This window comes from Sporothrix brasiliensis, assembly GCF_000820605.1.
Source record: "Sporothrix brasiliensis 5110 chromosome Unknown Cont15, whole genome shotgun sequence".
NCBI lineage: Eukaryota > Fungi > Ascomycota > Sordariomycetes > Ophiostomatales > Ophiostomataceae > Sporothrix > Sporothrix brasiliensis.
In genome coordinates, this window is record NW_024467134.1 from 971,374 (window position 1) to 998,415 (window position 27,042).

The 27,042-nt window shown below is 56.1% G+C and overlaps 8 protein-coding genes across 8 annotated transcripts; 3 read left to right on the forward strand and 5 right to left on the reverse strand.

The window, feature by feature from the left end:
* Nucleotides 1-608: 608 nt before the first annotated feature.
* On the forward strand, nucleotides 609-2,029 carry SPBR_09205 (uncharacterized protein; the record flags this gene model as incomplete). The annotated part of the gene is made up of 3 exons (XM_040767331.1): nucleotides 609-632; nucleotides 711-946; nucleotides 1,009-2,029. The coding sequence occupies 3 exons, from the start codon at nucleotides 609-611 to the stop codon at nucleotides 2,027-2,029; spliced, it is 1,281 nt and encodes a 426-aa protein (XP_040622081.1).
* Nucleotides 2,030-2,607: 578 nt separating this feature from the next.
* On the reverse strand, nucleotides 2,608-3,879 carry SPBR_05968 (sterol regulatory element-binding protein sre1; the record flags this gene model as incomplete). The annotated part of the gene is made up of 1 exon (XM_040764230.1): nucleotides 2,608-3,879. One exon carries the CDS (start codon nucleotides 3,877-3,879, stop codon nucleotides 2,608-2,610), a length of 1,272 nt encoding a protein of 423 aa, XP_040622082.1.
* A 1,801-nt stretch (nucleotides 3,880-5,680) lies between these two features.
* Nucleotides 5,681-6,979, reverse strand: SPBR_05956 (uncharacterized protein; the record flags this gene model as incomplete). The annotated part of the gene is made up of 1 exon (XM_040764218.1): nucleotides 5,681-6,979. The coding sequence occupies one exon, from the start codon at nucleotides 6,977-6,979 to the stop codon at nucleotides 5,681-5,683; it is 1,299 nt and encodes a 432-aa protein (XP_040622083.1).
* Nucleotides 6,980-7,893: 914 nt separating this feature from the next.
* Nucleotides 7,894-8,763, reverse strand: SPBR_06124 (acyl-protein thioesterase; the record flags this gene model as incomplete). The annotated part of the gene is made up of 1 exon (XM_040764386.1): nucleotides 7,894-8,763. The coding sequence occupies one exon, from the start codon at nucleotides 8,761-8,763 to the stop codon at nucleotides 7,894-7,896; it is 870 nt and encodes a 289-aa protein (XP_040622084.1).
* Nucleotides 8,764-9,742: 979 nt separating this feature from the next.
* On the forward strand, nucleotides 9,743-11,374 carry SPBR_05837 (Sugar transporter family protein; the record flags this gene model as incomplete). The annotated part of the gene is made up of 1 exon (XM_040764100.1): nucleotides 9,743-11,374. One exon carries the CDS (start codon nucleotides 9,743-9,745, stop codon nucleotides 11,372-11,374), a length of 1,632 nt encoding a protein of 543 aa, XP_040622085.1.
* A 404-nt stretch (nucleotides 11,375-11,778) lies between these two features.
* Nucleotides 11,779-12,828, reverse strand: SPBR_09212 (uncharacterized protein; the record flags this gene model as incomplete). Its single annotated transcript, XM_040767338.1, has 4 exons — nucleotides 11,779-12,331; nucleotides 12,403-12,477; nucleotides 12,570-12,649; nucleotides 12,733-12,828. The coding sequence occupies 4 exons, from the start codon at nucleotides 12,826-12,828 to the stop codon at nucleotides 11,779-11,781; spliced, it is 804 nt and encodes a 267-aa protein (XP_040622086.1).
* Nucleotides 12,829-21,549: 8,721 nt separating this feature from the next.
* SPBR_05896 (swirm domain containing protein) lies at nucleotides 21,550-23,049 on the forward strand (the record flags this gene model as incomplete). Its single annotated transcript, XM_040764159.1, has 1 exon — nucleotides 21,550-23,049. One exon carries the CDS (start codon nucleotides 21,550-21,552, stop codon nucleotides 23,047-23,049), a length of 1,500 nt encoding a protein of 499 aa, XP_040622087.1.
* Nucleotides 23,050-24,465: 1,416 nt separating this feature from the next.
* On the reverse strand, nucleotides 24,466-26,673 carry SPBR_05681 (f-box domain containing protein; the record flags this gene model as incomplete). Its single annotated transcript, XM_040763944.1, has 2 exons — nucleotides 24,466-24,983; nucleotides 25,188-26,673. 2 exons carry the CDS (start codon nucleotides 26,671-26,673, stop codon nucleotides 24,466-24,468), a joined length of 2,004 nt encoding a protein of 667 aa, XP_040622088.1.
* Between the last annotated feature and the right edge of the window lie 369 nt (nucleotides 26,674-27,042).

Genomic DNA, 27,042 nt, shown 5'->3' on the forward strand with positions numbered 1-27,042 from the left:
CGATTCCATGTGACAGTTCAATGTTCGAGCCGTCGTCGGGTCAGGTACAAGTCGAAAAGGATATTTCGGTCGACAAAATAGTCTGTTCTGGGACTGTCTATTCGGTAACAAAATCTGTGGATATTCGTGTCCTGGTATGGCTCCGTGACCTTGGAACAAAGACAGTTGTGGCCAGGTTTGCATTTACGGCGATGCCCTCAGCCCGTATTGTCGTCTCGTTGCTAGGACCCTCGTCCGGCAGCCATCCTTGGGGGGGTTTCACTGCTCAGCTTTAGGTGGACACTAGACCCAAAAGGAGCTCAGGGCGCTGTGCAAGGTCCCCAGGTCCCCCCTGCCACTAAAGCACAGTGCTTAGTCATTTTACCATGTTGCGGCAAGGCAGCTTCGCGTTTCGCTCCAGTCCACGCAACCAAATCGTCATCCAAAAGCAAGCTTCCATCTTCACCAACCCTTGTCTCTGTAGACTTCCCACTCGCCACCGCGCACTGCATACGCTCTACGGCATCGGAGACGCTACACGCCCACACTGGCCGTCTGACTTTGTGGGCATTTTTATTTGTTTATCACAGACGAGTGGTTTTCGATATTGCACATCTCACGCCGGCAAAATGGTGTCAATATGGCCGTGGAAGGTAACCTCATCTTGGAGTCGAGCTTGTCGGACGCTCTGTTGAGCAAAGTAGCTAACGAAGCTGCCTTGGCACCCCTAGAGAGCCGATGATTCTCCCGCGTCGTTTGAGAAAGTGCTCTCCGCACTGGCGACCAAGATCGCCAACACCCAAGCGAAGCTCGACCGGACGCGGTCCAGCTCGAGGCGCGCACGCGTGCTCAGCACCCTCTACCTGACCTTTGGCTACCTCGTGTACGCCATTGTGCTCGCGCTTGTCGTGGGATGGAAGAATATGGGGCGCTGGGAGTGGTCTGGTGTCGCCGGAGGGCCGGTCCTGTACGTGAGCCGCAGCACGACGAGCCCATTGTGGCCACAAATCTGTATCTAACGAAACACAGCATCTACGCCACGCGCAAAGCCCTCGCCTCCGTGTTTAGCATCCGAATCGACTCTCTTGCATCGACGCTCAAACAGCAGCAGGAGGAGCGGGCCAAGACGATTCAGAAACTCAAAGACGCCACCAAATACGACTCGACCTTGCAGCTGCTGGAGAAGTACGGGGGCGGCGGCGAGACCAAACCGTGCAAAGGCAACGGCGAAGGCAAGGCGCAGCAGAGTGACAAGCGCGGCAAGGGCGGTCCAGGCGGTCCAGGCGGCGGCGCGCAGGACGAAAGGAATCGCTCGACGCCCAACCGGACGCGTCTGCCGCCACCGCCCACGGCCAACATCCCATCGGGCAGCCATGTCCCGGCGGCGTCGTTGGCGTCGTCCAAGCCGAACTCGCCGCGTGCGGGAGCGGGGGGACACACCCCCGGTGTGACGGACCTGAGCGCCACAGCCGAATTTGCGCCGAATGCCTTTGGTCCCGACGAGGTCCAGGTCCAGGTCCAGGTCCCTGCGCAGACGCGCCCGCCCGACGTCGCCGGCGGCCCGTATGCGCATGCGGCGGCCGCGTCCAGCAGTGGTGCTGCCGCCGTTGGCGAGTCCCACTGGTACGATCGCCTCCTCGACCTGCTGATGGGCGACGACGAGACCGCGGCCAAAAACCGCTTCGTGCTCATCTGCCGCGCGTGCCGTCTCGTGAATGGACAGGCGCCGCCGGGCACGCACAGCCTGGCCGACGTCGGCCGCTGGCGCTGCATGGGCTGCGGTGCGTTGAACGGCGAGGACGGCGAGGACGGCGAGGACGGCGAGGCGGCAAAGATTGTGAGCCAGGTGCTGCAGCGCACGGTCACGGAAGTGGCCGACAGCGAGGCCGAGAGCGAGGACGACGAGGTCGACGAGGTCGACGAGGTCGTCGAGGTCGAGATCCAACCAGAATCCGTCAATGCAGAGGACGAAGAAGTCGATCTGGTTGCCACGGGCAAGGACAACGCCGACAGAAAAAGCGTTCGGAAACGCAGCAAGAAGACGAAATAGGTCCGGAAGGAAGAATGGGGTGCGGCGCATAGGTTGACCCTCTTTTTCGACAGCAACTGGTTCACAGCAAGCGTTCAGGGCTACAATCGCCATAATAATGGTCATAATTCTTGTTTCAGTTTCTTCGATTCAATTTATGCACGTCATTATGCAGGGTTTTATGTCACGCGAATGTGGAATGAGGACAATCGTGTTCACGAGACAAAGTGTATGCGTTCGTACGTCAGATTGCACGTTACTGCAGAAACAAAAGACGTGGAGCTGCGAGTTAAACTGTCCCGAGTACTGCGCCAGAAAATGCAACGAGGAGCAAACTATAGAGAAACAATGCCCAAAAACGTATACAACGCCGCGGTCCAGTCATGACGCCCAAATACACTCTCGAGATGGCGTGGACAGTCGTCGCGTCCTTCCAGCCCAAGTACTAATAGTTATAACGCAATAGATACTGTACAAAGAAACGACAGAACAACGTTGGACCAACACGGCGCTCTGAAGACGGCACATGTGGCCTCCGGCTCGAATGTGGCAGGACGAGGAGAGGACGGGAAGAGAAGAGAAGAAAACGATCGGCGAGGTCAGCACCACACGCCGTTCTGGCCGCCGCGGCTCGTCATCAGCGCTTCAAAGCCGTCGACCTTGCCGCGCAGGGCCGTGTTTTCGCGGGCCAGAGCGTCGTTGCGGCGCTCGAGGTGTGCAATGTACTCGGTGGCTTTGCTGAGGATGGTGGCCTTGTTCAGCTTGTGGGCCGGGGCCAGGCTGCCCAGATCTCTGCCGTCCACAGCGGCCAGCGTGCTGTTGTTGTCGTTGTTGTTGTCATTGTCCTCGTCGTCCGAGCCGCACGTGGAGTCGTTGCGACGACGACGAGCGACGACGCGCAGGGACGGGACGGCGTCTCGCAGGGCCACAATCTTGTCGTTGAGGTTGGTGCGGTACCGCTTCTCGATGAGGTTGTGCGCCGTCTTCTTGGGCCGCTGGGTCGAAGTGGTTTGCCGGTGCGTTGCCGAAGGAGAAGGGGACTGTCGTGGCGAGCGCGACTGGGCCGACGTGGCACGGGAATGCTTGCGCTTCAGATGGCTGCTGGCGGTTGCCGAGGTGCTGCTCCGCGAGGCGGTAGACGGCTTGCGAACGGCAGAGCGATGGCCCCGGGCCGGCACGGTGGCAGGGCTCATGGCGGTGTCTGATGTGGAGGCCGATGGACAACCGGAGACCTGTTGCTCGTTGTCTGCGTCGTCGTCGTCGTCGTCGTCGTTGTCGTCTTGCGGTAGTTGCTCCTCTGGGACCGACAGAGCAAAATCGTCTGCCACGGTGTCGTGGGACAGCTGGAGAGGGTCAATGGCGGCGCTCGCGACAAGGTCCCGGCCGAGAGACGCGACCGTGGAGGCAAAGAGAAGGGGGCTGTTGCCGGGCTCGGGCTTGAAGGAAAACCCGTCGGGGTCGTCCGACTCAGTCTTGTTCCAAGAGTCGAAGTCGTCGGGAGCCACGGATGGTGCAAACGGGTTGGCCGTGGGGGGCGAAACGGGGGACCCAGGGGAGAGCGGCGAGTCGGCACTGAAGTCTGTGCCGTAGCTGTTGTTTGCAAAGTTGGTATACTCGTCAAACGAGTAGCTGTAGAGCGAGTCTGGCGAGACGGAGAACGACTCTTGTGCATGCTGTTGTTGCTGTTGCTGTTGCTGTTGGAGCTGGAGCTGGAGCTGCTGCTGTCGTTGTTTTTGTTGCAGCTTCTGGTTCTGCCGTCTCTGGAGAGGCGTCTGCTGTTCTTCACGATTCTGAAGCTGCATCTTCATCTTCATAGGACATGCAATGGCAGAGGACGACGGCACCGAAGACATGGGCTGGCAGACGTGCATGATCGTGTGTGGGCGCTGGCTGAAGGTGGTGAGTGGGCCGGGGAAGAGTTGGGCAGGGATCAAAAATGAAGATGAAGTGTACAGAGGTACAGAGTGTACAGAGGTACAGAGTGTACAGATTACAGATGAAAGTGTGTAGACTTGACGCAGAGGTCAGAGACTTGGATTTGGCGATCTGGTGGAGCTTGGGTTCGGAGGTGGCACCTGCCCAAAATGAAAAGGCATCGCGGACATTTCATATAAGTAGGCAGAGGAAGGCGCGAAGCGCGCCCCTGCCACACCCGTCCAAAGCCGTGCCTGCCCTTTCCGTCTGGCGGTGCTCAGCCGGAGCATCGACCTGTGCGCGAACGTCAGACTGGCCTGTTTGTGTGCTGTTGTGTGCGTGGTGTGCGTGGTGTGCGTGGTGTGCGTGGTGTGCTGTCGGTTCTCCGCTCCTGTTTCTGTCTCCGTTTTGTTCCTGGCCCTGCCTGAGCGTGTGGGCTTAATGCTGGCCGAGTGACGGTTCTCTCTGTGGCTGAAGTGTGGTGTCAGTGCTCGTTTCGGAAGGAAGGCGTTGTGCTACTGGAGGAAGGACGAGCCCACTAGCACCACTGGCACCACTGGCACCACCAACCCCACAACAGCAGGCCTAGCCAGGCCTGGCCCACCATCCAGGCCAGCGGCGGGCATATGCGCAAAACCGAACCATCGGCAAGCTCCAGTCTTACGATGCTCGGTGGGACAGGCCAATCCAATGGGCCTGGGACGGTACGATACAAGGCGATGGGGTGCAGTCACACGGCCTCTCGAAATTTGCTAGCGGTGGCACTCTGTATGGGCGAGGGCGATGCGCCCGAGGTGGAATGGAAATGGACATGGAAATGGAAATGGAAATGGAAATGGACGCAATCACCACATCCGCTGATACAAGATAAAGAAGGCATCTTGTTGCGTGGCATCTGGTACGTGTTGCGGGAGGTTGTATGTCCTTGGCCAGCGGAGCAGAGCATGCCGCAGATGAAACGTGCGCAGAGTACGATGCGGTACGCAACAAGAAGCATCGCGAGAGTCGTTCAGACTGCCGTTGGAGCGGCATCGCGAGAGCCTCTGATCGCGGCGGCAAGAAGAGACATAAAAAGAGACGAACAAGACTATAGAGGTCACCGTCTGCTTCAAGCTTCACCGCAACGGGAATCAGTCAAATCCCCTCCAAATCCCGAATGAGGTTGAGAAGTGGTCCACAAAAGGGTGGTGTGCTTTTCCGATGTGAAAGAGGATGTGCGGAGAAACGAGAAACGAGAAACGAGAAACGAGAAACGAATGTCACACACGCCGAGGATTCTCCAGCTGCAAAAGCTGGGCCTACGGAAGCTCCCGGGGGCCAATCACAGCTGGCACCGGCAAAATGGCCTGATTTTATCAGGTGTTCTTCGTCTTCCCATTTTGTCGCCTCTTCCCCTCGATGGGTCGTTGTTTCTCGGAACTGGCCGGCTGCGGCCATCGTTTCGCAATGGTTGTGTTACTGTCGCAGCGATTTAGGGTCTTGAGCTATCGAGGGCAGTGCCAAGAGGCATGATTCCCATCGGCGTCTCGGGACGTGATTGGACGATGCGCCATCACGAAAACAGTCAACTGCTTCACTCTCATTCTTCTTTGTTCAGTGAGGACAGGCTCTGTCCAACGTACGAAAGTACTGCCAATGTGAAAAACATCGGCCTATGGTTTCTTGGTTGCCGGTATTCTGTACAATGGCGTTTTTCGCATCTTCCATCACTCCCTAGCGTCCAGTGGTTGCCTCCCAGCTCTTTTCCGCATCCCAGATTCAGTCATCGCCATTGTCTCCAAAGCCGCCGCCGAAACCACCGCCAAAGCCGCCGCCGCCGCCGCCGCCTCCACGCCCACCGCCAAAGCCACCGCCCCGGCCACCGCCAAAACCGCCGCCGCCACCGCGTCCGCCGCCAAAGCCGCCGCCGTCACCGCCGCCAAAAATACCGCCACCGCCGCCGAAGCCCGAGTCGCCGCCATCGTCATTGTCACCGTCGTCGCCATTGTCGCCGCCACCATACGGCGGCTGTGTGCAGGACCGGCCGCCGCCGAAGCCGCCGAAGCCGCCGAAGCCACCCCGGTTGCACGGTGTCGGCGCGGGTGTGCCCCCGCCGCCGCCCCTCGGGGGCGAGGTCACCGTCACCGTCACCGTCACCCCCGTGGACCGCGCGGGCGTGCCGACAATGGTGGTCGGCGCGTAGCTGGGGCCAATGGTGGTGTGGCGCACGGATGTCGTCTTGGCCGGCTGGCCGGGCGGTGTCTGGGGCATGCCGATGGTGGTCGTGGGAATGTTCTTGGGGAGGGTCGGCACCGGCGCCTCCGCCGACGCGCCACCATCACCACCGTCGCCGTCGCCTGCGCCTGCCGAGTCCGACGGGTTGCTCGACAGGTACAGCAGGTAGCGCTTGAACGTGTTGGAGTCCACCTTGCCGACGCTGAGGTCCAGCGGCGCGACGCCCTTCTCCGAGTGAATGGCAATGGTGCTCAAGTTGCTGCCGGGCGTCGTGGGCGCCGTCTTGCTCGTGGCGTACCCGATCCGGTTGACGCCGCTGGGGTTCAGCGACGTGTTGTTGGTGCCCCACGCGCTGCAGCCGTGGCACACCGCGTCCATGGTCCAGTGCGTGGCGTTGGCCGCCGCGCTGAGCACGTCGTACGACGCGCCGTTGTACGAGGTGGGCGGCGTGTGCCCGCTGGACCAGCGCGACGAGGCCACGCCGTGGCCCTGGCCCTGACCTTTGCCGTCGACCCACAGCACCGCGAGCGGGTTCTGCACCATGGACCCGCCAAAGGCCAGGCCCGCCCAGCCCACCGCCGCGGGCGCCACGACCTGCACCAGCGTGTCAAACGGCGCCTTTTGCACCTCGGGAATGGCAAAGCGGAACACGGTCCCCGACGTGGCGGCCGTGAACTCGGCAAAGCACACCGTGGCGCCGAGCGAGTTGTCGCAGTACTTTGCCGTCTTGGGCGCGGCGGCCGCCTGGCGAGGGCCGTGGATCGCCGCCGCCGATGCCAGTGTGGCCTGGCTGGCAAGTGCAAGCGCCGCCAGCCCGGCGGTGTGGATGTTCAGGTGGCCCATTGTGCTTGTTAAACGTTCAGACCGCGCAGAAGTCGATGCAGTGTCCGAGTCGACGAGTCTAGAACAATGCGTGGAGATGCGACAAAGGTGCATGGGAGAGAGGCCACTGGGCAGGAGAGGGGATCGCAACGGGATATACCCTTTATGCTCTCATGCTTGGTTCTCGACCCTCTCCACCTCGCGCTGATGTTGAGGCTTTCCTGACACTCTTTTTTCTGCAGCCGCAAGGCCATAGTTTGCGAAACGGCAATAAAGTCCTGAAAGGGTTTATATTGCGTGTTGATCGGCTACATAGTGCGGCAAGAGACGGGGGATATGAAGCTGACGTGGTATTCGACTGTCGCGCTGGTGAGTGCAAAACCCTCACCTCGTCTTGCACATAATAGGAACCTGTTGCGTTTGCTCTTCCTCTTCACGGCCAAGCGTTCTGGTTGCTATTTACAACCTTCGTCACAGATGAGGCTGTTGAGCCACGACCAATCGGGAGAATTGGATCTGTAAATCGCCAAGTTCGTCCAAAGTAGCCAAGAGTCTGTCAAGGGACGGGCAAGACCAGCCGTATTTGTGTGTTAATTCTTTGTGTTATTTCTTTTCTCGGTCGGTCTCCAAATATGCCACCAAACCTGTCAGGGGTGATCAGGCATAATGGCACCCCGGGAAAAGGGAATAGAGTACAATGACAAGCAGCCAATGACGGTTCTTCCATATCACAAAGAGAATGTGGAGATTTCGAGACAATGTCAAAATTCAACGTTACAGAACAATCAATCGACACCGCAGACGCTCTAGTTTAGGCAGAATGGAGTGGCCAGCAGCAAATTGAAAAGTCGACTGCCGTGCCAAGGCTCGCCTCTGCAAGCCACATCGGGCTGCATTGAAGGAAATGGTCGTGGCTGTCCACCGGGAGAAGCGAATCAGTTGACAGCTGATTCTGCCTTCGCTTCGTCTCGTCCTTCCCCAAGGAGCTGCGCTTTGAGAAACGCCACAGCGTCGTCGATGCCTTGTGGCGCGTTGAACCAATGTCCGCCGTCCGGATACTCCTTCCACGTCACCTGCGCCCCGAAGCGGACCATCGTGTCCCGCAGGGCATGCCCCGTACCGACTGGCACGAGGTCGTCGTCCGTGCAGTGCTCGAGCAACATGGGCGTGTTGCAAAGGACACCCGCGTCGTCCGGGACATCGGCGAGGTGGAGGATGGCGCGCAGCTCCGCGAGTGGACGGCCGACATAGGGACAGCGCGACGAAAAGGTCATCAACGCGCCCAGTCGGCCCGGCGGCGGTATGGCCAGGTTGAACATTGTGTGCGCGCTCGTCGCGCCCCCCATGCTGATGCCCGCGAGCACCACCTTGTCCCAGCGGCCGCCCAGCTTGTCTGCCTCGGCGGCGAGCAGCTGTCGGATCGCGGGTACGATCTCTTGCAGCCCGGGGACCTGTACCTCCTCGCGCTCGGAGAAGTCGGCCGAGCTCCACGTGTCAAACCACTGGTGCATGATGCCGTAACCATTCGCGGACCGACGCACGGGTGCCTGTGGAAAGACCCAGCGGAACGAGGGAAAGGCACCGTAGAGCGGCTTGTCATCGGAACCCCATGAGTAGCCGAGCGTTCGAGCGAAATTCTTTGCGGTGTCCCCGCGGCCGTGCAGGAAGACGACGGTGTGCGTATGCGGCGCCGAGGGCTCACGGACAACAGTGGGCAGCTCCATGGATGCGGAGTGTGGCGTGTTGGAGACGATGCTCGTGAGGAGCGATGCAATGTGACTCTGTGGATAAACACGACGCTGCATGTTTTTGTACCACTGTTGCCTAACGCCCACCGGCACAAACGCAGCATTATGTCAGCAACGACATGCTAGTAGCATCGTCTGCATGAAATGCATTCCTCTTGTGTCCAAAACGAGCCCTCCTAAAAAGCTACAAAACCACTACAGCCAAGTTTTGAAGAGACGCGACGGGTTCGAATTAATAAGAAAAGAAAGGAAGAAAATAAGAAAAGGGGCGAATGGACAACTTCCCGAAGAATACCATGATGCGTTGAGTAAGCCCATTGCAATCACTTATTTCTAGCGACAGTACAATCACAGTACAATATAAATGATTGCTTCCCGGCTGGCTGTTATCTCATATTAACCTGATATTGCCATTCGACGGCAAACTGAACCGATCCCACTCGAGCAAAAAGACAATCAGAGCGGCAAACGAGCTCCCCTCGGTCGTGTCTCTTCGCCACAACGAGATCCCGTGTCATGAACGTCCGTGGCAGCTTTGGACTGCTGCACACTGTCCACGAAGAATGCGACGTCCGCTGTGGGCAACATACATAGCTAGAGTCGCATTTTTAGATACAAGCCGCGTCCTGGTTATGGCGATAACCACCGCAAGCCGTCTGCCATTGGCATTAGGTTCATGGGCAGACGAGCCGAGATGGACATACGCACATTCACAAGGCGGGGAAGAGTGCAGAGACAGCTGTTGGCTGGGCCCAGAAGCAGTACCAAAGTACACAGAGAAAAGAGGAGAGAGGATGGCAGAGGATGCGGTCTACGCAGCAATATCGCACCGTACTATACAACATGGACACGGCCAGAGGACAGAGGAGGGCTGAACTTTTCCGTGCATCCATTTTCCAGACTGTTCCGGCGACGAACAAACGCAGACCAACGTACCACTTCCTGTTTGCAAGACAACGACCACATTTATTTCTCTGACGGCACGGTTTGCCCATAACGTACATCGACAGCACACACAACATACCACACGCTCAGTATGGCCGGCAACTCGACGACGCCGCTGCCCGAAGACGACATCGTCCACGAGACGAAGAGCCGCGGCCGCGCAGTCGCCGGGGGCGAGGGGGCCGTCGCGTCCGTGTCTGAGGCGCTCGCCGAGGCCATTCGTCGCGAGCACGAGCTGACGTTCCGCGACGCCGTCCGCCTGTACCCTGCGGCCATTGGCTGGTCGGCGTTTGTGTCCATCGGCGTGATTATGCTCGCGTTCGACCCGCAGATCCTCGGCGGCTTCTTTGCGACGCCGCGCTTCGAGCAGGACTTTGGCTACCTGTACGCGCCCGACGACGAGTACATCATCAGCGCCCCGTGGCAGAGCGGCCTCTCGCTGGGCAACCCCATCGGCCAGGTCTTTGGCGCGCTGTTTGCCAGCTACCCGATGGACCGCTTCGGGCGCAAGCGGACGTTTGGCGCCTGCGTCGCCCTGACCGGCGGCCTCGTCTTCATCCAGTTTTTCTCGCGCGCGCTCAGCACGCTGCTCGTGGGCGAGCTGCTCGGCGGGCTCGTGCTCGGCTGCTACGTCGTCATCGCCCCGGCCTACGCCTCCGAGGTCTGCCCGCTGGCCCTGCGCGGCCACCTGACGTCCTACGTGAACCTGTGCTTTGTCATTGGCCAGCTGCTCGGCAGCGGCGTCACGGCCGCCACCGAGCACCTCGACAGCCGCTGGGCCTACTCGATCCCCTTTGCCCTGCAGTGGTTCTGGGTCGCCGTCATCCTGCCGGGCCTGTTCTTTGTGCCCGAGAGCCCGTGGTGGCTCGTGCGCCAGGGCCGCACCGCCGACGCCGAGGCCGTGCTGCGCCGCCTGGCGGCGTCCAAGTCGGCGTCGGTCGACATTGCCGCCTCCCTGGCGGCCATCACCGAGACCGACCGGCTGGAGCAGGCGCTCGAGGCCGGCAGCACGTACCGGGACTGCTTCCGCGGCGTCAACCTGCGGCGCACCGAGATTGCCACGGGCGTGTACTGCACGCAGGTGCTCAGCGGCATCTACATGATCAACTTCATCACCGTCTTCTTCAGCCACGGCGGCCTGTCCACGACGACGGCCTTTGACATGAGCATCGGGTTTCTGGCGACGGGGTTTGTCGGCACGCTCGTCTCGTGGTTCCTCATTCTGCGCTGGGGGCGCCGCACCCTCTTTGTGGCCGGCCTCGTCGGCCTCGCCGTCCTCATGCTCCTCGTGGCCGTCCTCGACTGCGTCCCGCGCCCGGCCAGCGGCGGCGACCGCCTGGACTGGGCCGAGGCCGCCCTGCTTCTCGTGTGGAATTTCGTGTACGACCTCTCCATCGGGCCCGTGTGCTTTGTCATCATCTCCGAGTGCTCCGCAACACGCGTGCGCGCCAAGAGCATCGCCGTCTGCACGGCCGCACAGGGCGTCCTGGGCATTGTCATGACCGTGGCCATCCCCTACCTGATCAACCCCGACCAGGCCGATGCGCGCGGCAAGGTCGGCTTCTTTTTTGGCGGCCTGACCCTGTTTTGCCTGGCGTGGACATACTTTCGCGTGCCTGAAACGGCCGGACGCACATACGAAGAGCTGGATCTTCTCTTTGATCAACGGGTGCCAGCTCGCCGGTTTAAAGGGTACCAGTTGGACAGGCTGGCAGGAGAGTAAATCGTGGAGACACCGGAGGTGGACGCGTTTTGAAACCAGACGCTGAAGGGCAGCTGAAGGGCAGCTGAAGGGCACGGCCAGGCAGTGTGACGCAAACAAGTTAATCAAATTCACGCAAACGAAGCAACCGGTGGAAGACAAAAAGCTGCAGTAGTGGCGATTGTTGGTTTGGTGTTCTTTTTCTGTACGTATTTCTGTACGTATTCAGCATATCCTTTGTATAGAGATGATGAGCGGCCTATGATGAGACGTTCTTTGCAGCATGTAGTATCACAAAGCATTGAGAAAGAGTGCCAGCAAAACGCAACCAGGACAGGAAAGGAGTGGTGACCCCCATCTCACGAATCAAACAGCCGTACTCTTTGCTCTTGCAATAACCCCAGCCACCAAGATCCAGGAGCAACTTAGTCACGCTTGTCGTCGGTCAGGGCGACGTTGGTCTCGGGCCACAAATGGCTCAGGTCACCGACGGGGAGCGGCAAGGGGAAGCGCATTTCGCCGGCAATGATGATTGTCGTAATGTACCAGCCCAAGGCAGCCGCCGCGAAGAGCAGCGCGCCGCCGGCCTTTTGGAGCTTGGCGGCGCCGTGGACATCGCCATGGGACAGGCGCCAGTAGCAGCCGGACATGACAAACGAGAAGGCGATGAGAATGCAGTAGATGACGACGAAGACGACGTTGATCTTGAGCGTGAAGATGGTCAGCGTGAGGATGACAAAGCCCCAGACGATCAGGAACAGGGCCAGGCCGGCGTTCCAGGCAGGCGACGCCAGGCCGGTCGGGTCGTCTGCGGTAATGTAGGGAGCGGTGAGGTTCAGCGTCGGGAACAGGAGAATGCCAAAGGACAGCCAGAAGACGCCAAAGACACCCATGGTCAGCATGGAGAAAAAGTTGCCCATGATCCACTCGAAGATGGAAGCGACAATGAGAAGCATGGCGCCGAAAAAGAAGATGCCGCTGAGTCGATTGTTAGATGTACCGTCTTCCCAAGCACACAACAAAGCCATCAAGACACGGCAAGCACTTACACAATGGGCTGCGCGCCCGATGAGCCACCCCAGCCCATGAGAATCATGCTGAAAGAGAAACCGGCGATGACGAAACTAGGCCCGTGTTAGACGCTCAGGGTTCTCGGTAAACACACGTGGCGATACGCCAACGACCTATCCGGGCCGACGGATGTTGAATGGCTTACCCCATGAAACCCAGCGGAGTCGGGTTGGCGAACCGCTTGATGTTGTTGCCGGCGTGCGGCACCTTTGGTGTGAGATAGAGCTGGACGGACACGTTCAGTATAAGAAGACCACCCATTGTCCATTGGGGACTGGACTGCGTTGTTCGTTCCAGTGTCAACAAACCTTCTCAAACAACTCCGGAGACATGGTGACGGCCGTTTGGGTCCGGTTAAGGCCCTTCTCCTCGTCCATGACAGATGAACCGTTTAATTGAGACATGATGACAATCGTGATACCGCAAGGCTGTAGATGAGTTGGGAGGGGAGGGGGGGTCGGTGGCAAGGTGATGGGTGTAATAACAGAAAGCACAACGGGACAACGGGACAACGGGGATATCGTCAAGTTCTAGTTCACCGAGAAGAAGCAAAAGAAGAAAGAGAAAGAAAAGGAAAGTCCAGATAGCTCAAGCGTATATTCAAGAACACAATCGACGAAAATGACAGCCAGCAAACGTTGGAGTCCTGGGTCAACGCAGCTACTTATACTCCAGTCGAGGAATGCCTTCCCGAGAAAAGTACAGGACCCAGCAGAATGGAAATGGGTTTGCCTCCACGTCTCCGGTTTCCACAGATGCAAAAGGGAAAATAAAAATAAAGAATGAATGAAACAAACCAGACAAAGTCTATTACGGCTTACGGCGTACCCAATGCTCCGCAGCTCATCTCCGCGCAGGCCGCGGTCAAGGCGGGTGGATGTGGAAGCAGATGGCAGGTCCAGCAATGGCCAGGGAGGACAGTACGAGTATGGGCAGATGAGGAGTGAGAGGAACTGGGTAAAAGGACTGGAGGGATAGAGGAGTCGAAAAACACCGTGGGCGAACACACGGCCACCTACAGACGATTGGCAAAATTCACGACATTGGAGGACCATAGAACAGGGCAATCAAGCAAAACGTACGCCGAAACAAAGCCAGAACAGCGATCGCATCGCTGCATCGTTGAATCGCTGGCCGGCGAGCACATCCTGGGCCAGCGAGGCGTGTGTTACGTCCCGGTTCGTGAGATGTAGGTCCAGATGCAAGATGAGGCAGATGCGGCAGATGCGGCTCCGCTCGATCTGCCCGTGGAGACTCCGTACAGCCGATATCAACAACCACAACACGCAACGTACGCCAGTGTAGTCAGCCTCACAATGACGGGCAGGGAAGCGTTGTCCCCCCTTTCCACCGCTCACTATATACTCCCAGATTTGGGGAAACAGTGGGAGGCGGAGGTGAGGGGCGGAGAAGTTGTGAGAAGCAGATGAGAATGAAGAGGCTGGCGTTGATGCTGCAATATACAGCTAGGGACACGGTCAACGGCGAACCGGCATACATTTACACGTTTAATCGCGTGATGTAGCCCACTACGAGCACATAACACAAAGACGGCGGTTACGATGTGGACTTTGACATAGTATCGTATGAGTCGCACATTCTTTATGATTTGTCGGCAGAGATACAGGCCGCCACTGTCGTCCCACATTACCCCAGACCTGACCGGCTTGTCGCACACCAAAAAGGGACTTGGGCAGTTGTTTTGCAGACCCACCTCCACATTCGACGGCGGCGGGCAAACGGCAGCACCCCAGAACATTCCAGTCGGGAGACGAACCAAACAATGGGGACCATCTTGACACCGAAATAATGAAAGTAAATAAAAGTATAAAAATAATAATAATAATAGAATAATAATGCAAGAGGACAAACGACGCCACATACGCGTCGGCCTCGTGATGGTGACAGCTACATTAAAGACAGTTGTGCGCAGACAACTGGCTAAAACAAACGCACAATAATTGTGTGCCGCCAGCACTGTACATTGTAAACGTTTCGTAGGGTGTGGAAGACCTTGGCAATCCTTTTCTTTAAAATTATATGTCATCCATCTCAGCTTTTGGAAGTATATAACTCGGCTGGTGACAAAGTCACAACCACGGCATTGAAAACTGTGGCAAGAGGAGCAGGCACCTGTCAAGGGAAGGGACAGCAGAGTCGGATGCGTCCATTGCTTTTGAATGTATCTTGTTATGCCATCAGTTCGAGCTTAGTGAGCATTCTTCATTTCTTGCCCCATGGTACACAAGAAACATAAAAGCACCAAGGAGCAGCGTCTCGCTATCGATTAGTAAATAAACTACAGCGACGAGTCATCAATAGAAAAAGATGTACTTTTGACGTAAAAGAAAAGGTAAAATGCCAAACAAACGCAATACGACTGGCGTACTCTGGTCTCTTAACTCAGATATGGGTCCTAACACCCTTCAATATTTTAGCTAGTTGGTTTTGTTCGAATTCAATACGGCTCGACCCTTGTATTGTTTCTCCTCGTAGCTTTTCACGTTTCTTCTGTCTCCGGGAAATCGGTTGCAGTCTCGTTCTGGCGTGGCAAAAATTGCATTGCATAATCTACAAGAATCTAGGACAAGCAAAACAACGCGCAAAGACTGGACGGTGAGTCATCCAGTGCATCGTGTTAGACTATGGCCAACGTGACCTTCATAATAAAATCAAACATCAAGTAAACTCTTACCGAATGGTGTCTCGTTGCTTACCCTATGTACATGTCGTCCAGTTTTATAGCAATTTGGTAGCATGTGCCATCTAAGCCTCCATCTACGCCCTGGGCGTATTTCTTCATGACATATCGAGAACCCCATTCCCAACTCATCTTTTTGCTCTCTTGTTCGTAGCGGGCTACTTTTACTGATAACAGCATCACCAGGAGTCATGTGTAAAGTATCTCATGCTATTGCATGCAACATGATATGATCATATCCACTTTTGTCCTCATTTCCGCTGTTCATGGGGCAGCCTCGTGGGTGTCGTATGCCGTTTGGAGCGTTCAGTCTCTGGCCGTCATCGGCCTCTCCTTGCTTACAATATCTTTATTGTACTTGTATTCTCTGATATGGATGGTGACGGTGTCCCGGTTCACAAACAAACTCGTGTTTTAAGCTTACACGGGTCCCCTTTCAAGGGTTTGGTCGCGTTTGACGCACGCTTCTACGAGATGTAGCAGAACGGAGCATTCAGCTGTTGCCAATGAGGCATCTCAGTGCCAAACAATGCAGTCGGTTGGTGATATCACCTTTAAAAGGCCATGATCGAACTGCTGTCGGAGAATAGTGCAAAGCGAGCAACGAACTCTCTCGACAAACTGTTATTAGCATCACAAACAACTCTCGCCAGGTCGCGGATGATCAAATGATGGCCACTGCGTTTTAATGAGATACTAGACGGAGAGCATACAAGAACGACTTTGAAGGTAAAACCTATGCTCTACTCACCATCTTCCATGGAAACGCTATGCCGAGTTTGTCAAAGTATAGAATTTTTGCTTTATTCTACGTCTCCTCCTTGCTCGTAATGGGCTTCGCACAGGGAAGCATAGGTCAATGTCCAGTTCTCAAGGTTGAAGCAAGGCGGATGCAGTCATGTTCTCACCGTGGCAACCCGATCAGAAGATCACAATCACCACTCATGGTCGTGACAAAGTCCCGTAGGGATCCAGACTCAGTTTAAGGTCGGAAGAGTAGTAGATGTACTTGTCTTGACTATCAGAATAGCAAAGGTGCTCCAAGACGTCTCTTTCACATTAGAAAAACAGCTCGATATCTACAAAGGCATTTTTCTCTACAATATATATCCCATACTTGGTCTTTCTACAGTTTGGAATCATCACCATACACTCTGACCGGTAGCATACCGTGGCGGCATGAACTGCCTGCTTCCTCAAAAACGATATTCGTCAAAGGCGATGCTCTTTCACGACCCACGCGGTCGGGCTGTGACATCCTCCGCTCAAGCGCATGGCATCAGATCTGAAGACAATGAGAACGTACCCAATTCGTTGGGCGGAAATGTTCTACAGGAAACAGCCAGAAAAAATACTAGGAACGTGGTGAAAATACGGCTTGCAAACGAGCGTCTGTCGCTGCTTCGATATGATCAGTAGGCATTGAATCGTGTTGCTTCTGCATGATACTGCCACTGCATCGGACCTTCAGCGCCGGAGACAGAATGTACGACCGAGCGCAAGGCTGGCAAATGGTCGTCTTTGTACACGACACCAGGCCAGATGCTGATTCGCCATTTGGCATCAACAGTTTCAAATTCTTGTCGTGTACGGTAGGTCATGACGGCAGAACAAAGTGGCGCAAGTGAGATCTGGTGACTATTGTAGTGGGTGCTGTGTCTCAGACGATGTGCGTCTTTAAACAAGGAATGCGGTTCAGCGGTCTGCCAACGTATCCATGGCGAGAACGATAGCGAAGACACTGCACCATTCGGACCACACAGGTGTGTGGAGGGAGATGCACAATTGTTGGCCACGTTGTGCAAAGAGCGTTGAACCGGAAATGGAAGCAATCGCCATCCAGCTTCCAACCAACGGCCAACGAGCAAAGGGAGACAACATGGACCGAGTCCCTCTGCAGGGGACCAACGCCAACGCTCTTTGTCGCAACATGTCGGCGCCGGATCCGTCAGGTCCAAGCCACCTCGACGAATCCAAGCAAAGACGGCCGTCGCCCCGTACAGCACACGGTATGCGGCAGCATCGCGAACGGCGATCTCCCCTGCAGGGGCAGCTACGGTAGTATTGGCGCAATGGATGAACCCCACAGTAGCAACAGGGTCGTCCACATCTCCAGTACTCTGTACAGGCGGGCAAGATGCAATGGCAGCACGCGTTGGCAATGCGTAAATTACCTTGTACGAGGGGACGTGGCCCTATCTGGGCAGGTGATAAGCAGATAGCTGAGAAGCAGTTACGCTCGGTCATGGGGCATCGTGTTGGCGGTGGGATGTCCAGGAATAGAACACAAGAGGGGAGTGTGAAGGGAGTGAGCGCAACGGGGCGCGATTGGCGTATCGGCTGACCTGTATGCTGTACATAGGGAGGCTGGCTCGGGACGCTTTCGTAAGACCTCTGAGGGGGCGCAGGCTCTGATGGTGTGCAGTCACCGCACGTGCTTGATCTACCCAGTATAAACGTAGCTACGGAGAGAAGGTGATTCGCGTAGAGACAGCAAGGCTGCTCTTCAACGACAGCACACAGGTTCGGCGCAACGGGTCCGCCATTCCCCTCTCTTCCAGAATCCTTCGTATACTACGTTTACGGGACGACATTGAAGCATCATCAGCAGGTGATGGTCGTCGGCAGCTCTGCATGGCGGTAAGTCCGGCCACTGAGACACTGAGCAGCCGGCGAGAGGACCATCAGCATGCTGGAAAGAAATGCCGATGCTGGACCTTGCCGCCTGGAGTTTGGAGATTAGCATCGGAGTCCGAGCAGGCCGGCTTTCAGTCGCCCAAGGTGCCATAACGACAAATCGTAGCGTTATGTTTCCGGCGGAGCAGTGTGAACAGCGAGAAAGGGACCTCTTCAGTGAACCCTAGACCCTCTCGACCCTCTCGACCCTCTCGACCCTCTATCGATATAAGAGCGGGGTGCGCACGCTAAGCCGTAAGAAGATACGTTGTTTCGGATTTATACGACATCCACCGAATGACAGGTTGAGAAGGTTCGTTCTAGAGCGACTTGCTCGGGGTGGCGCTCAGAGTGGCCGTTTTGTGTTAAGACTCCATTTGTATGTCTGGGTAGCTGTGACGGCTGTTGGTCGCTCTCTTACGGCAACTTTGTTATTTCCTCTCTCTCGTCTGTGTTCTCTCATTCGTATTCTCTCATTCGTATGTTCCTCAGCAATCTTGTTCACTCAGCGTCTCAATTTCTCTTCCTTTTGTCGCTCTTGCATCGACCTATGACTCACAAAAGACTCATAAGACTCACAGTTAAATAAAGTACGAGAATATGTCATAGCTCATACTCTTCGCGGCGTTCAACAGGGCTTGGAACATTGTTGCAGCACAAGGCCCTGTTGCCCTGGCCAGACCTAGGCTGGCCAATGGTTTCGTCATTGGCCAATTTACTTGCCGTCGCTGACGATTGAGTGGCACTGCAGATTGTCTGGTGTTGGCCCGTTGGCGTGGGAAGCTGTGCAGGATCGCGCTTCGTGGCTGTAGGCTGCTGTCGTCGTCCGTGGACGTATGCATCTCGTGCTGGAAATGGGGGGAGAGGGGGAGGGCCCATGAATGAGAAGTTAATGTCTTTTTCTTCCTCCTTTTTCTTGGTGTTTGGGCGCTGTTCTCCGCTCGTTCTGTGTTCTGTTTTCTGCTTTCTGTTTTGGCCTTGTCTCGATTTTGCGATGAACTTGGGACACTTCACATGAGATTGCCCGTCTTCCGCGTCTCCCACCAGTCCCATCTTGCTTGTGCCAAAACCAAATCCTTTAATTTGGACACTCTACAATTTGGAACATACTGCCACAACGCTCACGGAACTCCAGCGACAGCACATTGAGACCAGGCCCAATGCCCGCTGGGAGGATCGTCTGAATGGTTGGCCTCGCGGCACCCATGACTGCACTGCATCGCATTCACATAACGTAGCCTAATGCTGTCCGTCATGTCACCATCTTCTCGAATCAGCCAAACACAACCCAATAAACCTCCACCTAGTACCAAAAATGGCCCTGTCGGCCTACGCCGCAATGCTGTTCACGGCTGTTTATCTTGCCGGTGATCGGGAAAGGCACAGCGAACGCAGAGCATCCCCCCCAAGTGCGTGCGATCTCCCGATGCCGTATCTGTCAGTGACGGCGAACGCCTACGTCGACACGCCCTTGTGGACATGCGACGCGGCTTGCGGGGTTGAGGCGCGACGATGATTGCCATCGTTGCCTCCTGTTCCTCATTGTCCAGTCGATGCCCTTGATCATGGCAACGCGCTTGGTCAATTGCGCCCATCGCCCTACCGCGGACTCTGTTGCCTCCATCTCAGTGGCCTTTGTCGCTCCGGGCGTCTTGAGTCTTGACCACCCAAGTCGGCTTTTCCAATCGCAACCCCTCTCCCCTCCTCCTTCTCGCCTCATCGCATGCGGCGCCATTTCTTGAAATTAAGGCAAAACGCTGTATCTTATCTCACATGCCGCACCTCCCTGGCACACGGTGTTTGGTGAATGCCAGAAGACAGGATCAGCAATGGGTCTTTTGCCTGACAGGTCGGCCGAGATGGGGTGGCTGCCATTGACCAGTGGGAGAGACCAGTGCTGGTGACCAGCCCGAATGACTATTACATGATTCTACCAATGGGACAACCTCGACAGGAAAAGAAACCCCGTTCGAGGAGGGGGGTGCAGTTAGCATCACATCCACGGAGGACAGGATGCGACACTCGCCCTTCGGCCTCTCTCTCCCAGACCTGACAGCCTGCCAGACGAGAAAATAGTCACAGAAGAGTCCCGGGCGTATTGTAAATCGTACTGGGCCACCGTTTGTCCTGTCCCTCCTTGTACTTGTACTTGACCTGCGGGTTGTCTGCGATCAAGAGCGGATGACAGGAGTGTAAAGGGCCGGCGCAGCTCGCGCAGCGCGCGCGACTAAAGCACGGCGCCTCGTCTGCTCTGGTACCGCCGCCATGCGTCGCATACTGTCATCACGAAAGGTACCCCGTACGAACAAGTCAACCCCATGCGCCTCCTCCTGTGACTCCTCGGGAAGAAAAGAGGGGTGGGGTGTACATAGCATGCCTGTTGGTACACAAAGAACCCTTCCGAGCCTTCCTACGCGCCTTCCTCCCTGTCGCTGAAAACGACAACCCAACTTGGTGCTGTTCAGAAGCATGGAAACTTGGAAACCGCCATATTTATCCTGTCGTGGTACCGTTCGCTGTCGAGGGCATTCTCACAGTCCGCCGACGGTGGTGGGTGCTGCCGGACGCTTTACTCTATCCACACCCCCTCCTTCCCATTTCACTCATCCTCTCAATCCCCCTGACCAACTCACTGTGCCCAAACCCCGCGCTAATCACTTTGGCCCCCCAGGGCCCTATCAATAACACAGAACAGGCAAGAACGCAAGGAATAGGCAACAGCGCTCTTCTGTCATGCGACGCTCACCCTGACAGGTCGATTCGTACGAATTAGTTTGCGCTGCAAAAGATGGGCATGTAGCCTCTCGTTCCTCCGTATCAGGCCCTGTATGTCTGTATTTCTGTCAAAGCCGTAGCGCTGGTCGAACGCTGTTCTGTTTGGATGCCTCCTTATATCATTTCGCGCCCTCATGGGCGCCTTGCTCGTGCGGCTCTTCTTCTTTCCCTTTATTCTCTACGCTTTTGGATTCGTCGTTGCCTTTCCTTCTTCTCTCGTCCTCTCACTCGTCTTTTGCCACGTTGACAGTCTCTCCGCTTGCAGCAGAAAAGAAACTGTAAATACCCGATTGACAAGACCGGCCACTCCATTGTGCTGGCTGGTCCCTTCCTCGCTGTTTCCCGCCCCCCACTAGGCTCGTCGCCACTTTGGCTGTCATCGTCCCTTCCCAACTTGGAAACCGCCCAAGTCGCATCCGCGCCTGCCAACAACAGGGCGTCAGAACAACGCACTAGAAATACGCAACTGCACTTCTTCATTTCCATCCGTCTCGACATTCTTCCTTGCTTCTTAACCTCCGTCTTCTCGTTTCCGGGAACCTGGACTCTTTCTCCCACTCTCGTCGCCATTCTCGCCCGTCGAGCGCCACGCCAATGCCCGCGCTCGCAAGTTCCGTCCATTTCTTGCCAACTGACAAATCCACATTCTCCCAGCTGCTGCCTGCTTCCCTCGCCACGCATCGTCTCACCCACCAATCCCCTGGGAACACTGACGAGACAACCTGAGGCTCGTTCCGATCGAGAGCTTTCGCTCGCCCGGAAAAGGCCACCGAGTCGGTTTATCTCCGTGACAATTGTTTGCCCTGCGGCTTTCACCCACTGCACTGTTCTCCTCTTCACGTTCGTCGGCCATCGCTTGTACTCGCTCTCTCATCACCTCCTTTTTTTTCAGCAATTGCGCGCCGATTTGAACTCAATTTTGCTTCCAACCAACAGCGATTTGCCAACTACCAACACACGCTTTCTTTTTGCCATGGCCATGGCCGATTTTCGCTATCCGACCTCGCCCCCGCAGAACTTAAAATCGGCTGGTTCTGGCTCGGCTTCGCAGACCGATATGAATGCCATCGACAGCGACAGGAGCATTGCCATGGAGCCGTCCGCCTCCTCTTCGTCCATATCCTCTTCCGCTTCCTCGCTTCTCACGGCATCGTCCACCACATCCTTCCAGACCTCGCCCTACCTACCGGTCACACCGAAACACACATTCCATTCTTTTGATCCTGCGTACAGCCCAGTTGTCCACTCCGACATGGACGCCTGCGCAGCCAGGGATCGCAACCCTGCCGGTCCGTCGATGACCACGAAGACTCTTGGCGTCAGCAACTTGATCTCGCCCCCAGAGGCCGAACATTTGGACAGCTTTGATGTCCACAGCAACGTCCTAGACAGCAAGGCCAAAAACCCCCACCCGGAATTGTACTCACCTCCCATCACGCCCCATGTTCAAAAGATCGATACTGTTGTACAGGGCAACCAGGACCCTATCCTCTTCCCGGCCGCAAGCGACACGGCGACCTCTGCCTTGCAGTCTCGCCCCCTCTTCTCAGACAAAGAAGACGGACATCGCAATGTCCCCAGAGACAACAACCTCGCACTTTTCGAGCTCGTCCCTGCCCCGCCTCACAGCTCTGAGATGCCTGCGCTCTTCATGGTGTCCAATGTCATGAGCCATTTCCAGGCGGACCCGCGCAGTTGGCTCAAGGTGCAGAGGGAGCAGCTGAAGAAAGACGACCAGCTCCGACGTGCGGCCATGCGCTCCCTGTCCCGCACCCCCGCCGCATCGAAGCCAGCGACGTCTTCGTCGGTGCGCCGGACTTTCGCTTCCCGTGTTCCACGGGCTCGCCCAGCATCGCAGCCGTCCCACACCGCATATTCCCAGCGCGAGGAGATGGCGCTTCTCCAACCGGTCCAGAGCATCGACCATCGCGTTGCAAAACGGACCATCCGCACCGCTACCATGCCGCATGGGAATCCCCCAACACACATTGCCCCCCTGCTCAATGGGACGCCGCGTCCTGCATCGAGCGGCGGCGGCCAGGGCGGGAAGCGTGTGCCCGGCGCCTCCCCGGAGCCACGAATCCGGACGTCGGCGCCAAATCGCGAGGACAAGGACTTCATGGCGCTCGAGGACTACTGCCCCCCGCTGTCCACGCTTCCCGAGCGGACAAACAATCTCAAAGTCGACTGGAAGGGCACCCCGCTCGATCTGTCGCGCGACCCCCTCGTGCACCTGCTGCACCGGGACGAGGTCGGCCTTGCCGCGAGCCTCCGCCTGGACTGTGCCACCTATCTCACGAGCAAGCGCCGCATCTTCATACGGCGTCTGGAGTGTGCGCGCACGCCCAAGGAGTTTCGCAAGACCGATGCCCAGCAGGCCTGCAAAATCGACGTGAACAAGGCCTCCAAGCTCTGGACGGCCTACGAAAAAGTAGGCTGGCTAAAGCTGGAGCACATTGCCCGTTTCATCTAGTCGGGGCATCTAGTCGGGGCACGTCTGCACGCGGTCTTTTTCCGTTTCTGAACAGATTCGTCCTTTCTCTCTCCCCATTGTCTCGATTTGTTTTCCTTTCTTACCTGCGTTTGCCTTTTTGTTTGGGCTAGCTCACGTTTGGTTTTTGTCGGTTTCTTGTTTGTATTTTTCTTGTCTTGTTTTGGATCGTACAGGCAGCATACCACGGAACGAGCACGCTCTCCACTGGCTGCTTACTACACGTGTTGGGAACGGACGATTTTCACGATTGATACCCCTACGAGCCCAGTTAGTTGCTCAGAACACAACGATACCCGTCTCCATCTACCTCTTATATGCATTTCATTCGTCCTTGTATGGCTTTTTATTTTATTCTTGGTTGTTATTTTTCGCAGATACTGTTTCAAGGTAATCGCACTTCGGCTACTAGCTTTTTTTTTTTCTTTTTTCTCTTTCTCTTTTCCTGATAATATCCTACTCGGAATATCCTGCTCGGTATCCCAGACCTGAGCATATGTCTCCCGTTGTACGCCTTGTTTGGCCCCAAGTTGCAAACTGTTCTTGTCGAGCTTTTGCTGTCATGGTGTCTTTCGGGCCTCCAGTTTGTCCAAATCCCAGCTTGTATTTCCTGTCTGTTTTAATTCTGCTCACGTCTCGATTCAGTACACATCGCTGATTTGCGCTACCCTCTTACCAGGTCTTTCCACCTTTCTGATTCCTTTTGTCTGGGGCTTGTTTGTTTATTCTTTGTCACACACAAATTGTACCTAGAAACTGAATTACACATCTCTTCTATTGAAAGGACATCTCGTTGAGGCTCTGATCCGAAGGACTCTTCCATGCCGTTCGTACGTCGTAGTTGCATATTAGCTTCACATTCGACCTTCCATGAAGCCCCCCCACCGTCGCGTTCGCCGAGCTGAAGGCGGTGAAGTTGGCAGAACAGTCTGCACGAATGCAAATTGTCTAGTTTCAGCCCTATCCTATCTTATCGACAAGTAGCCGTGCCGCATGCCTTCCCGCCCGCTTTACCGCTTTGGTATAGCGATCGCCCTCCGAAATGCACATGTACGGCCCGGAGCAAAGAGTAAGCATCATGCGACGTGGTCTTGGTCGCATCCATCCCTAGCGAACTCGTTACTTCAATGACGCGGGCCAGCACAACACAGCGGGCGACAGAGTAGGTGCGCAGAGTGTTCCATTTATGACTTTGCACAGGCACAGCTGTCGTAAAAAAAAAAAAAAAAAAAAAAAAAAACAGAAAGAAAGAAAGAAAGAATAGAAAATGGTATATGCTGGCGTCAATCGCACAGTTTCAGATACTCTTGTATATTATCGAAGCCGGTATCTTTCCAAGTGCGTGAAGCAATCCAAATGCTGTCATTCGCTCTAGCAGTAGAATGGAAATTACATGGTTCACGTAAAATCGTACATCAATAGCGTTTCTCTGCCACCGCGCGACTGCTTCAGTACGATGACCATCTCATCATCAAACCCAACCCAATTACGGCGTTCGTCCCAGTCGCGCGTCGATGACTCTCTACCGTCGTCATCACTGCTCCAACGACTCGACGCCACGTCGCGTAGATGTGGCCGTATGGCCACGCTGCGGCCGCGTTCGGCAGCGGGCCGCCCTTCAAGCTCCCAGACACGCATCTCCTCACCCCGCAAGCTCACCGAGACAGCCTTCCCGCGCGCCGTTATTTCGGCATCACTGATCCCGGACGTGTGGCCCCATAGCCGAATGCCAGCCGATATGGTCAGCGTCGAAGCATTTGACGTGCAGAGATGGAGAATCAGTGTGTTGTCAGGCATGCTGGCCAGCAGATAGGGGTGCGAGTAGCAGAGGGTGGTGGGTCCGCCATCGACCTCATCTTCATGCCGAACCGGACTTTCCCGATGTATCTGTCTTTGCCCGGATGGAGGCACAGGCGCTGCTGCTTTCATAGGAGCAAGCCCGACGGAGGAACGATGGGTTGTTTCGGAGTGAAGAGGACTGGACGACGGCGTTCCTGTCCTTCGTAGCCCTGTGCGTGCATGCGAAGAGGCTCGCTCATGGGTACGGACCGGCAATGTGCTGGCCAAGCGTGTTGCAACAACGGTAGGCAGTCGAAAGCCACCCGCTTCTTTCCCCTCACCATCTCCAAGCCCGTCCGTCTTCACGTGTAGATCTTGGATACCGATTGACCATCCTTGGCGAGTCGAAAACGTGTACACAATTGATGCAACCGTCACGAGTGCCAGTTTTCGGATAGACAAAGCGAGAGGGGCTCTTGACGTGTGCGACCGCAACGACGTCAGGAGGTGCGGTGCGCTGAGTCCCAGGTCGCTGGGCACGCTAGACGATCCAACCACCCGTTGTGCAGCGTTTTGTTTGGCCTCAGGCGCAAATGCATACAGCGAGATGAGTCCGGAGTCGGTTGCGGTGAGCACAAAGGGGTGCGAGTAGGCAATGCCCGCCAGCGGGCCGCTGCTCGATGCAGGATGTGAAAAGCGCCGCGTCAGCGCTTTCTTTGCAAGATCAAATTGCCATATATCGAAGCCTCCATCCAGCAATCCGACGGCAATGTCCAGGACATTGGTACCGACATCCACTGCCAAGGATCTCGGCGTCAAAAATGTAACGTCGTCCCTGCCATGGCTTCTGGTTTCATCACGCGACTGATCTGCACCGTATTCTTCAGAGTGGCCTCCATTGCGTGCTTTGCTGAACGTTTCTGCCGCGGTCGCAGAACTACTTCGCTGCGAGAAGTCGCTTGTCGCGACCAGGCTGCGAGATTTCAGTTCCCACACGCGCAAGCCACGCTGCCGGTCTGCGGTCACGGCGATGCCATCTATCACCTTGAGCAGCATCTGATGAAACCCACCGCCTGGAGCATCAACGTCACCGCCACCATCCCCTCCATCTCGTGACGCAGACGGGCCGTCGTACGCCGCGCCGTAATCGGGACGTAGTTCCTCCACAGCACATTTCCCCCTTGCCCAGTTATGCCGGAGTTTGAATTTTTGCTTCCAACTGGTTGCCACGCTTCGATTCCAGCTTCCAAAGCGGTCACGAACTGCGCTTGATGGTGTTCGCGTTTGACGGCCGTCTTTGGTACCATGGCCAAAGCCCGACCCAGGGCCTGGCGTTTGGGACAGCGAGAAAAGCTGACCCGCGTCGGCTGTCTCACCGGCTGTTCCTTTTGTAGAAATCAAAGAGCCGGCCCGAAATCCCGGGATCGCCAGAGCGCGTGGAAGAACATATCGCTCGTAGTAGATTGCTTTCCACAGTTGTGAATCATCTGCAAGCCAGTGGAACCGACGCGAGACAGAAGCCAGGGAGAGGAGATCCGTCATGTCAAGGTTGCCGAGAATGCGAATGAGCAGTTCGTCGGAGAGCGGTGAAAGGCAGTCTGTGCCTGGCGAGAGAAAGGAACTTGTAGAGGCAACTTGAGAGCCTCGCCGCCCCGTGGCGCGGACGCTCCTGGCCTGCGATGCCGGGTACAGCTTTGGTCTCTTTGTCGTGGCTGCATGCGTATCTTGTTTTCCGGATGCTTGGACGGGTATACTGCTTGCACCACCGTCGTGGGCGTCGAAGCTATAATCGTATTGTTCATCGCGACGTCGTTTGCCGCCGGCCATCACAGAACGAGCCCTGCCGCGTCACCGCCGCGGTCCTCCAAAGGTAAAAGGTATGTTTGTCCGTAGGCCTGTCGTTGGAATATGCCTCTGTGGTGTAAATCATGTCAACGAGGTGTGTCTTGGCTACGTTTTGCAAGCCCTTCGTATCGTCGCGAGTTGGCAAAAGAAAAAGTAAGATTTAGTGGCGGGATGTTGCCTAAACGTGAACTAACTCCGGCCGCACTAGGCGCTGCAACGGTACGAATAGGCCTAGACAACGACTGTCCTCGCTTCACCAACCCCCCTCTAAACCAAAACTTGCCTTATGCGACATATTCCTCCAAACATTCCTATTTAACTCATCCCCAAACGAAAGAACGGGGTATTTAA